Below are 11863 nucleotides of genomic sequence, written 5' to 3'. Positions count from 1 at the left end.
TTTGGTGACTTTATGATGCTCTTGAGCAGTGCGTTTCTAATTTTTTTTTTTTTGGTGAACTCAGTGCATTTCTAATTAGTTTAACCTAAATATCTTAATCTCCCGTCCAAATTTATCATAAATGGAGAAAACCATAAAAGACAGCCCAAGAAAAAAAAAGTTAAGTCCTTGGTGCATTGTCCAGCAGTTTTATCAAGAGAAGACCACAAGGATACAGATTAAACAAGCCTGCAAATGCACAAATACCAGCTCTTATTGGTTTGCATGCTAAGCCTTCTTTCCCGCTGAAACATGAATAACCTCTAAATTAACTAAACCTAGCTAGCTGCTGATCCGCGGAAACTCCCCGGCCGCCACTTCTGTGTATATTTGCTGGCGTGGCTCCTGGGCTGGTAACAGATGGACAGAAGATTAGGTTCGAAATTTGCTAATTAAAATCATAGAACCTGGCGAAAAATATGAGGCCGTAAAAATGCTTATATTTATAACCTACGATATGAAATACCTTAATCTGTGTACTCTCTTCTCTTATCCTCTCAGTGCTCTCAGGCCTTTGCAGATCCACATTTCTTGATTTTTGCCACGCAATTGTCTTTTGGCCTAGTATGAGGCAAGTACATCAAGGGGCATCCCGCATTAGCGCGTTCCATCCTGCAGCATCAAATCACCGAAACATTAGAAGATTATTAAGATTATAACAACAAAGTTTCCAATTTTAGTCATGGAGAGGAATTTGTTTAAGAGCACTCACTTATAATTAAGGAGGAAATGGTGAAGGAAAATAGCAATTTCCAGCTTAGCAAGATCATTTCCGGGGCACAGATGGCTTCCAGCTCCAAAGGGAAGAAAACTTAATGCTTTCGGTGTTAAATTCTGGGCCGGCAGAAAGCAGGAAAACAAGTTGTATAAATTATTGTTTGTCATAATTATTAATAAATTACAGGTGTTTAAAAACTTACATCCCATCTGGAAGGGTTGAATTCCATTGGGTTTGGATATAATTCAGAATCATAGTGAATGCTCCTGAACCACACCAATACTTTCCAGCCCTTAGGAATGCTGTAACCTGAAATTGAAGCCATTACATAAATTTCTGAGATCTCGTAGCTATTCAAAGAAAAATGTGTAACCATTGAAGATATGTATGCAGAGAAAAATACATAAGAAAGAAAATCTTAACCTACCATTTATTTTGACATCCTTCTTTGCCTCACGAAAGACGGTGAGTGAGAATGTTATCACACGAAGAGTTTCGTCAATCACCTATGGAGTTTAAAGCAGTTAGCTGGAATCACATGGCAGCTGCTGAAATAAAACGAAGGTGAAGGTGAAACCACTTTTCTGTACCTTTGAAAGATAGTCCATTTCCCTATATTCCTTAAGTGTCATGCCCTTCTGCGTTGGTGGCCTCCTCTTGAGAATCTCCTCTTGCTCAGCCTAAAGTTGTTCAAACATGATTAGCAAATAATATTTAAAGTTTTTAGGAGTCATCAGACAGAATTCATCAAATGATATCAGTGGATTGATCAAACCAGAATTCATTGAATAACAGCATAAATATCGATCAATTTAAAAAATGCGGCCTAATCAAAGTGGATTGATTATGCATGCAAAATGAAGGCTAAAATGCTGCGACTGGTGAATTGTGTCATTGCGCCTGCACAGGTAAATCAGTCCCCTAATATTCAAAAGGAAAAGGAGACAATAAAAGAACTTCATTCAAGATGAACTACCCAAAAATATGTGAATTCAAATACCTTAGCTCTCTGGAAAGCTTCTGGGTTTGCTTGTAGGAAAACGGTAGCCCACATGATGGTATGGCCAGAAGATTCATGGCCTGCATTCAAGTACATTAACAGTACATCTATAATTTCCTCATCGGTAAGTTTTCTTCCATTATCTTCCTCAACATCCAGCAGAGCGTCCATCATATCTTTCTTCTTTGCATAGTAGTTTCCGGCCTTTCTTTGAGCTCTTCGATCATCCACAATTGATTGAAATATAGCAACAAGATTTTTCCGAGCCTGAAATGCAAAGACCTCAGTTAAATGCTAAAAAAATTACAAATACAACTGTCCAAGTTATGAAACAAAAAATCCAATTTATCAGTTCCTCACCTTAAGTGCTTTATGGTATGCAAATCCTGGAAGATTGATTGCCATGGCTCTAACTCCGTAGTTAAGTACTGTATATTCCCTCTCCAAAGCCTCCATGACTGACTCGCTCTCTGAGCTAAGAAAGATGTACATAATAATCTTGAAGGTAAGCTTTCTGAGTTGAGTTAAGAACTCTATTTGTCCCATTTTGGACCATTTTTCCAAGGACCTTACGACAATCTCTTCAATGTACTTCATGTACACGGAGAGTGCTTCATGACCATTGACTGGAGCTGCTGTTAGCTTTCTTAGACGTTTGTGTTCCTCGTAAGATATACCAATGAATGATTTCTTTCCAATTAGCTCCACAGTAGAAACGGGCCACCCGGGTTTGAATGCATCGTCATCTGTCAAAACTCTTTTACTTGTTTCAGGCGTTGTAACAATGACACTTGGGAACCCAAACATGAAGGCCTTATAGATTCCAGTTTTCCCAAATCTGTATTGTTCATTGATATGGTAACATAGTTACACTGAAATTAGTCAAATTGGCTAAATATATGGCGCACACAAAACAATTGAACTAAGCCGATAATCAACTTCCAAATAATTCAAATGAAAAAAAGGTCAACCAAAGAAGAGTGTATGTGTCTGTTTGTGCGCGCTCGTGTTAGACTTGCTTTTGAGTTGAAGTGACAAATGGTGAGGCAAAAAGAAACTCTTCCATTCACATTGTTCAACATTATGGTACAATTTAACTAATTTTCTTTCATCCATATACTAGTTTGTATTGGATGCATTAGACGCACTGCATCCGCCCTAATAAAAATATGAGTGTGACACATTGCTACACGGTGACCCAACAAAAGCATGCAAGTTTTGGACCAAAAATATTTTCTGCTTCTTATTCCCATAAACTATAGTGGTGGCCACCTATTGAACTTGTTAGTTCATCTAGTTTCCTAGCACACATGTCCGTTTTTAATTTTGTTTGTTTTTTATTTTAGAACAGGGAAAAAAACAAAGGAGAATATTAAAAGCAGTTTCTAAAGAGAATCACTTGCAAAAGAAGCAGTTCTAGTCGATCAACTCAACAAATTGGGAACATATTCCTAATGTTTGGAAAATTGACTTCCACATCCTCAGAAGGAATTAGTCAAATTCTCTATTCTCCATTATATCCCGCTTTTGCACCTAAATGCATGCCAAGTGTTGGTCAGAAAATGCCAAGTAGATGAGGACAAGGGAGAAGCATATTGAAATTAAATTAGGCTACTCATTCAAAATATCAACAACTTTACCAAATCCCCTCAATACAAAAATGAAAATATTCTCAACCCATCAAAGACTAAACTCACCATTTTTTCTTTTTCTTTATTTAAGGTAAATTGACTCTTCATCAGACGAGAACAAGCACAAGAGTAAATTAGTGGCCTCATTAAAACCTGACTTGTTAAACGACTTGAAGAAACTTTGTCTAGAAAAAAGAGTAACACATCTACCAAACATAAAACCTTTTTTTTTTTAATGTTTACTGTTAAACCCAAATTTCTTATAAACAAGATTTGGGATATTTATAGTTTTAATTAGCATCCTACATGGACAATTTGGTTTAACATGCACCACCCATTGTACTCTACAGTCCACATGTACAGTTAGTGTGTGGGACAGAGAAGGAGGAGATAGGCCCCTCTTATCAAAGGCTCAAATAAAAATCCGTCTTGTTAAAATTTCAACTTGACACAAGTTCAAATAATTTCTTGGGTAGTTTCAAGTTTGACATATCCTATGTGGACAATTACTTGTAATGTGAAAAACAAGAGAAGGTGTGAAACGTGTCGGAAATGAGGACAATTTACATGGCACATAACGTTATTGTGACGATATTTTCTGTCATAAAGAGTTTTTCGTAGGACAAATAGAGCAGTGAGCCTTCCTAAGCATGCAAAAACAAGGGTTTTTGTGCAGAAAACTCAAAATAAGGAGCGGTGAAAAATTGGGAGTATTTACATGAAGTGTGGTGGTGGCAGTCACGCACATTGTGTATAGACTGTCCTCAACAAGTGTCAAACATGCACTGTCCTCAACAAGTGTCAAACATGCACACAAAATATCAGTTACACAAATAAATTAGAGGACAAAAGCTTTGGTTACAAATGTGACAGTGAAAGTGACCAAAAAAAAAAAAGCCAATATGTTGTTGAATCCCACATCGAAAAGATAAGTAATAGTTTAAATAGAATTATCCCACTTTAACTAACATTAAGGCATTTTCTATTAAAACCACACACTTGACGGATTGAGCATGTGGTCAAGTGGGGACAATATTGATGTTGTTGGAGTGGGCCCATGACCCGTCTACTTGAAATTTAAGATGGTATTGTGCAGGTGATAATTACCAAGTTGGGGACAATATTTGTGTTGTTGGAAATGGACCGTATGGTTCGTCTCTCTGATAATTCTACATGGCATCAGAGTCAAGGAGCGGGCTCGTATTGTACTGCCATGTGATGGGTGGTCCCCCTTGGTCCCAGACGATGATGGTGGGTCCCTTGGCCCTACTTATAGGGTGAGTCCCCTTGGCTCCACATGGTTGCCAATGTGTGGATCTCCCACGTGTGACCCACTAATTGGGTCCCATGTGAGAGGGTGTGTTGAATACCACATCGGTCATACTAAAAGATAAGTAATAGTTTAAATATCCTAACCCCACTCTAACTAACACCAAGGCCTTTTGTGATAAAACCTCACACCTGATGGATTGTGTAGGTAATAATTTGTGATAAAACCTCACACTTGATGGATTGTGTAAGTAATAATTATCAAGTTTGGGACAATATCGATGTTGTTGGAAGTGGGCTATATGGCCCGTCTCTCTGGTAATTCTACATATGTAGCGAATTTGGTAACTTTTTCTACTCTGTACTTCACAAACGTTACTTGTGGTAGACAAAGATGTACAACGCAATATTTTCCTATGTTGGGACAAATTGGTAATTCAAACACCCATTTACAGATGCATAGAGTGCAAACATGATCGACATTTTGGTAGTCATTTATTTTTAGAACACTTCATGATATCGACTAGATATCGACACTGTAAGCATATACTGATATCCGGTACTAAATGTATCATTTTGGCTCAATATCAACCACATAACGCAACTTAGTTTGCTTTTAGCTAAACAAGGAAGAACAATATAACACTGGCAAAATTAGAGAGAGAGAGAGAGAGAGAAAGAGAGTGAGAGGTGAAATTTGACCTGGAAACAAACGTATCGAGAAAGGACTCAGGATTGTTAGACTTGAAAGCTCTGAGGAAGGACCACATGTTGCCAATGAAAGGCAAGCCCAAGTCACCAGGTGGGAGAGAGTACTGCCTTTCACCCAGCTGGGTTTCATACAGCAACCGATTCGCATTCTTGATAAGCCACCAGAAGGCCACAAGACCAACTAAGCTCGACAAAAGTACCATCCAAATGGAACCCAGCCCCGTTCCCACACCCACCACGAAACCCAGCACCATGATTCTCTTTTGCTTTGTTATAACTTACTACTCACTCACTCAAGAAACTGAGAGAGAGAGAGAGAGAGAGAGAGAGAGAGAGAGAGAGAGAGAGAGGGAAGAAGAAGCTCGCACTTTGAGTGATATCCCTCACTCTGTTTCTGTGTCTCTATGTTTGCTCCTTTATATATGCTCCTAGGCATGGCCCGACACACAGAGAGAGAGAGAGAGAGAGAGAGAGAGAACCCAATGGGGTATAAAATACATAAGGAAATTGTGATTTGTCATAATAAACCAAACAAAGAAAAAAAAAATAAACAGAGAGAGAGAACCCAAAGGGGTATAAAATACATAAGGAAATTGTGAATTGTCATAATAAACCAAATAAAGAAAAGAAAAAAAAAAAAACAAACCCGTGTGATAAGTCTGATCTGCCTTTCCCAGATAATTAAAAACGTAGAAAATATTTTCCCTTGTAAAAATTCAAAAAATTATACCAGAAAAAAAAAAAGTAGAAAAAGTGTTGGAGTTAACAATACAAGAAACCAAAGGGGTATAAAATACATAAGGAAATTGTCATTTGTCATAATAAACCAAATAAAGAAAAAAAAACAAACAAACCCGTGTGATAAGTCTGATCTGCCTTTCCCAGATAATTAAAAAAGTAGAAAATATTTTCCCTAGTAAAAATTCAAAAAATTATACCAGAAAAAAAAAGTGGAAAAAGAGTTGGAGTTAAAAATAAAAGAATGGAAAATTTTATTTTTTAAATTATTAACTTTTTAGCACACGGGAAAATATTTTCCCTAGTAAAAGTTAATAATATTAACTTTTTGGCATATATATATGCCGGCCCTTTACCTATATTTTTTGTTTCGTCGTGTTGTAAATTGGCTTAGATTCTTTTAACCTGCACCATTCGTGTATACTTTTATTTTGGCCTTTTTATAATCTAAAAGCCATTTAAAGTAATGTTTAAATTTGGACAATATGTGGAATTTCTTACTAAGATCCTTTTGGGAAAATATAGAAAAATAATAATTTGCAGGCTAAATAAAATTGTAGAAATGATTATTTCTTATCATTTATCAACACACATACACGGTTATATACACAAGTAGGCAGCCGTTGGGCTTTAGTTTTGTAACCACAACTCTATAATTAATTACATAATTACACCACAATAACAACCAAATTGTAAAACCTCTTAATCACCCTAAATTAGCATTAGCTCCTTTTAAATGTGAGGATTCTTTAATCGATACAATATGTGGATGCAAATTTCTTCCTCCTTGTTCTTGGATAAAATTACACCTACAAAACAAATAACACCTTAGGTCAAGACCAAGAACATCACACACCCACGATGAATGTTTAGCAAGAGTCAAGAGTGAAGACTTAGGTTTTTAGAATTTTGAGTGTTTAGCAAGAGTGAAGACTTAGGTTTTTAGAGAAAATGAGGTAGAATATATAAGGCATGGTTGGCCCCTTGGGAGAGAAGGTGGCCGGCCTCTTGTGTGTTTTTTTTGGTGTAATTGGTAGTTTAATTAGCTATTAATACATTAATTAGGTAATAAATCCATTAACTAGCTAATTAACATAATTTAAAAGGAATGTTTTTGGGGTTACCTTGTGGAAAATATATGATGAGGGATGGATGAAATAGGTTATAAATAAATACCTATTTGGGCACTTTTGACTTGATTGAGGAATGATTGTCCACTGCTCGCGCGTAGGAATTCCAGTGTGCCTCGAGAGTAATTTTGTCCTTTTAACCAAAAAATTCATGTGTCGCCTCTTGATTATTTTTGGCTTCACAAATACCCCCACACCTGTTAGGCTGCTCGCAGAAAAAGGCAACAAGTGTAGAGATTTTCTTGCTTTTGGAAACTTTCGATTGTTTCCTATTTTGATTTTGATTCCCTCTTTAATTGGAAATTTGATCCTTCTAGGAAAGGGAAATAAATTTCTCTCAAAACCTATTTAAGTCCACCTTAAGTGGATTATTAAATAAACTTTGCAAAGCAATTTATTTTACCCTACAAGAGAAAGAAAGCTTAGAGGATATTTGTTCTCCCTCCTCTAGCAATATTTTACATCTTGCCTGTGCAAAGGATTGTCTTTTGTTGCTTGCTTCATCTTCTCCGCGCCGCACCAAGGTAAGAAATATTTAATTTTTCTCGTATTCTTCTTGGATAATGCTGTCACGGGGCAGCTGTCAGGGTGGTGGGGCACATCGATTGGAAAAGGCCAGAAGTCGGCTAAGTATGGGCCGATAAGGTGTTGTGGCAGGGACCACTACTTGGGCTGCTCGGCTTGGCTATAGCCAAAGGCAACTTGTGCGGCTGGGGCAGTGGATTGAGGCGCTTGGGCACAGTGCTAGGCAAGCCGCATGGCTCATGTCCTTTGGGCTCTTGGACCTAACGCGGGCCAGGTCGGCGATTGAGAGAAATGAGGAGGTCGCGGGCCTTATGGGTTGCTAAAATACTGGGCATGCAAGCCTCATGCTTGCTGGTCCGAGAGAAAAAATGAGGGAAAAGCCAGTATGGGTTAAGCTCCCTTGCTGAGTACCATGAATGGTGTTGGCTACTTAGTTCTTTGCTAGGAGAAAAGTGGACTGCTCCCGAGAGATGAGGTAAAGAGAATCAAGGCAGATGCATTGGCTCTTCTGATCGTTGTCGTGGAGCCTACTATGAATGAAGGTGGAAATAAGAGATTTTCCCCGCTTCCTCAAGAAATGCCGATTGAGATAAAACTGAAGACTTCATCCACTAATCATGAGGGTCCGCCTGCTGCCGAGAGGCCTATGATTGACATGACTTCTTCTAATGGGAAGAAAAATGAGGCTTCTAGATCTGAGCATGTGGCACCTGCCATGTCAAGAATGACTAGTGCAATTGCTGATAGGATTGCTCAGCATAGAGGTCCTGTCATGCCTCTAGTGCCGAAGTTTGTACCAAAATGTTCGTTAGGAGCTAAGTCCGGTTCACCTTTGGAGAGGCTTGCTATTATGAAAAGTGATAAGGTGGACTCTGCTGCTAAAGTGGTGCTAAGGTCCACTCATTATGCTACTGAGATTGATTCGCATGCTGGGAAATATGAGACTGTAGACATTGAAATTTCGGTGAAATAAATATTGACAATTGTATTAAAATTACAACCTCCATTCATTTCACCTACATCATACATTCATTTCACATACATCATCCACTCAATTCACCTACAACAATCCACCCAATCCACCTATAACATCCACCAAAACAAAAGGATGGTGGTAATTCATTCTCAAAGCCTATAAATAGGCCTCCCCATCAAAGGATCAAGGGGGGATTTTTTACATACATTTTCTCTACTCCCAAATTGGAAGAGAATTCACACCACACCAAAACCTTGAAGCCTCAAAACTCTAAAGCTCTCAAGCAAATCCCAAAGAATCAAGAAAGCCCTCTTCATCCTTCGTCAAAATCCTCCTTCAAGATCAAGCCCCAACGGCCCTTGAAGAAACTTCCACTAATTCAAGATCAAGCCCCGACGGCCCTTGAAGAAAGTGTTCATCATTCATCATCCGTTCATCCTAAAGATCAAGCCTCGATGACCCTTTGGATTAACAACATCAACAAATCTACCCATTACTAAGATAGAATCAAAGGCTAAATTTGTAGAAGAGATTGTAACCCCTAAATCATTAATACAAATATTATTTTGTATACGTGTTCTTGTCTCGTTCATCGTAGGAATTCCCATGTTTACAAATGTAACACGCCCAATGGGACATTCTCTACCTCTTATCTCTATCTTTGAATATGCAAAAAGCACAAATGGCATCAAAAAAGGCTCAAGTTGTTCTCACAGCCAATGCAAGGAACAAAAGTGTCATCACCGCAGGCGGTGTCACTTCGGGCGTCACAACTTGAAGCAAGGCAAGAGCTCTTTCTGCCCCCTCTTCTACCATTGCATCAACTCCGCTGAAGGAACAAGAGCACCCGAGGCACGAACCTGTGATCACCCTGGCCTTGCAAAGGGCGCCAAGGGAGGAAAGCCCAAGGAAGTGCTTTTGTTCCATGCTTTCCGATGCCGACTCAAGCGGCAGCTTAGCCATGCAAGTTATGACCACTGGAGTGACTTCAATCGATAAGCAGCTGGCTCATATGAATGAAGGGATCGCAAAACTCACACGGACTTTGGAGGAGAAAGACCTGCAAATCGCTGCACTTGTCAACCAATTGGATGCGAAACCCGACGTGAAAGTCGAGCAAGGGGATAATCCAGTAAAGAAGAAAACGACAAGGATGAGGAGCCTCATGCGGGGAAAGTCGAAGAGAAGCTAAAGCTAGACCAATCAATGCCACTCATGGGATCTCTCTCTATCCAACAGCTGTAAGAGATGATCGCCAGCACCATCAAGGCACAGTACAAAGGAAGCTCACATGACTCCGTACTATACTCAAAACCCTACTCCAAGAAAATTGACACTTTGAAGATGCCAATGGGTTATCAGTCACCAAAGTTCATGCAGTTCAATGGAAAGGGAAACCTGAAGCAATATGCCACCCATTTCATTGAAACTTGCACCAATGCTGGAACAGAAAAAGACTACCTCGTCAAGCAGTTCATGCGCTCACTGAAAGGCAACACCTTTGACTGGTATATTGACTTCTAGCCCGAATCTGTCAACATTTGGGATTAGCTAGAGAGGGAGTTCCTCAACCACTTCTATAGCACCCGCGCACTGTAAGCATGCTGAAGCTGACCAGTACGAAACAGTGGAAGGATGAACCTGTCGTCGACTACATCAATAGATGGCGTTCATTAAGTCTAGATTACAAAGATCGGCTTTCTGAAACCTCCGTCATTGAGATGTGCGTTCAAGGCATGCACTGGGGGTTACATTACATCCTTCAAGGCATAAAACCAAGAACGTTCAAGGAGCTGGCAACTCGTTCCCACAACATAAAGCTAAGTATTACCAATCATGGAAAGAAAGAGTCGATCACCGACTTCAAGAAGGATAAGGTGTTCTCTCCAAATGTAGACAAAACTGGGAAGAAACCCCACAATGAAGCGTTCACCGTCAACACTGCGCCCATCAAGACCTCCTCCGCACCTATCAAGATCTCCTCTAAAACCAAAGCAAAGGAGATAAAGAGAAGTGAGCCTCCTTGTGCCCAAGACAGGTACAAAAGCACCTTGAGGGAATTGGAGCAGAAGGTGTACCCTTTTCCTGACTCAGACATGGATGTAATGTTAAATGACTTGCTGGAAAAGAAGGTAATCGAGCTACCCGAATGCAAGAGGCCTGAAGAAATGAATCCCGCAAACGATTCTAAATACTGCAAGTACTATCGAATCGTGAACCATCCTGTTGGTAAGTTCTTCGTCCTCAAAGAGCTCATTATGAAGCTAGCACAATAAGGGTGAATCGAGCTCGACCTCGAAGACACGGCCGCCACACATACTACTACAATTGCATTTGGATCCTTCGTTCCCGTGCCTCTCCAAGAGACACCTGACCATTCATATCAATGCTCAAGTTGCACAATACCTTCTACGCAACCATCACCGGGGGAAAACGACCAGGATGCACTTACCAATGATGAAGAAGAGTGGACGTTAGTGACCTATAAGAAGACGAGGAAGCCAATACCACAAGCTATAAGGCCAAAGGGGGAACAAGTAAGAAAGCACCGTCGCCACAACAGTAGGAAGCCTAAAAGAAACGTAAAAGCTACTAAGCGAACGTATGATGAGGAACCTATGAAGCAAGAGCCACGCATTCCTGTCTCCTTGCACGAGTACTTCCCAAATAACTTCTTCCAACAGTGCACTATCATTGCATGTCACATGGTCGAAGTAGAAATGAAAGAACCTTCAAAAGTCAAAGTCGTCGCCATTGAGGGATAAATTGCCCTCACACCCAAAGAAGGCCTGCCAATACACTTTAACGTCGAGGAAGCACTACGATTGCCAAAGAAGATACGAAGAGCACTGGCAGCGGTCTTGGCAAGTCCCGACGACCACGAAGTGCAAGAAAGCAAGAATGAAGGCTTGAAGCTTCGACCACATGAATGTGCCATATGTTGTGTCGCCGAGGATGCAATCCACTTCACTGATGAAGACTTGCTGCTAGGATCCAAGCCTCACAATCGTCCTCTCTTCGTCTGGGTATGTAAGGGAGCATAAAATCAAGTGCATGATTGTGGATGGTGGATCAGCCATAAACATCATGCCAAAGTCAACAATGACTACAATCAACATCAAGGCG

General features: G+C 39.8%; 1 protein-coding gene across 1 annotated transcript; it reads right to left on the bottom strand.

Moving 5' to 3' along the window:
* Positions 1-139: 139 nt before the first annotated feature.
* Positions 140-5905, bottom strand: LOC126627883 (ent-kaurenoic acid oxidase 1-like). Its single transcript, XM_050297455.1, has 9 exons — positions 5360-5905; positions 2118-2595; positions 1758-2024; positions 1348-1437; positions 1185-1263; positions 960-1066; positions 752-873; positions 506-651; positions 140-389 (listed from the first exon to the last, which is right to left on the bottom strand). The coding sequence occupies exons 1-8, from the start codon at positions 5620-5622 to the stop codon at positions 546-548; spliced, it is 1512 nt and encodes a 503-aa protein (XP_050153412.1). The 5' UTR covers positions 5623-5905; the 3' UTR covers positions 140-389; positions 506-545.
* Between the last annotated feature and the right edge of the window lie 5958 nt (positions 5906-11863).

The sequence above is a fragment of the Malus sylvestris genome, chromosome 7 (genome assembly GCF_916048215.2).
Source record: "Malus sylvestris chromosome 7, drMalSylv7.2, whole genome shotgun sequence".
Classification (NCBI taxonomy): domain Eukaryota; kingdom Viridiplantae; phylum Streptophyta; class Magnoliopsida; order Rosales; family Rosaceae; genus Malus; species Malus sylvestris.
The sequence above is the reverse complement of the archived record's forward strand: the minus strand, read 5'-3'. Positions and strand labels throughout refer to the sequence as shown.

Excerpts from the sequence above, each read along its gene's own strand:
- LOC126627883 (XM_050297455.1), bottom strand. The coding sequence starts at position 5,622 with ATGGTGCTGGGTTTCGTGGTGGGTGTGGGAACGGGGCTGGGTTCCATT. Across the intron at positions 1,438-1,757 it reads AAGCTTTCCAGAGAGCTAAG|GCTGAGCAAGAGGAGATTCT; the intron begins GTATTTGAATTC and ends GAACAACTTTAG. Across the intron at positions 874-959 it reads TCAACCCTTCCAGATGGGAT|AATTTAACACCGAAAGCATT; the intron begins GTAAGTTTTTAA and ends CTGCCGGCCCAG.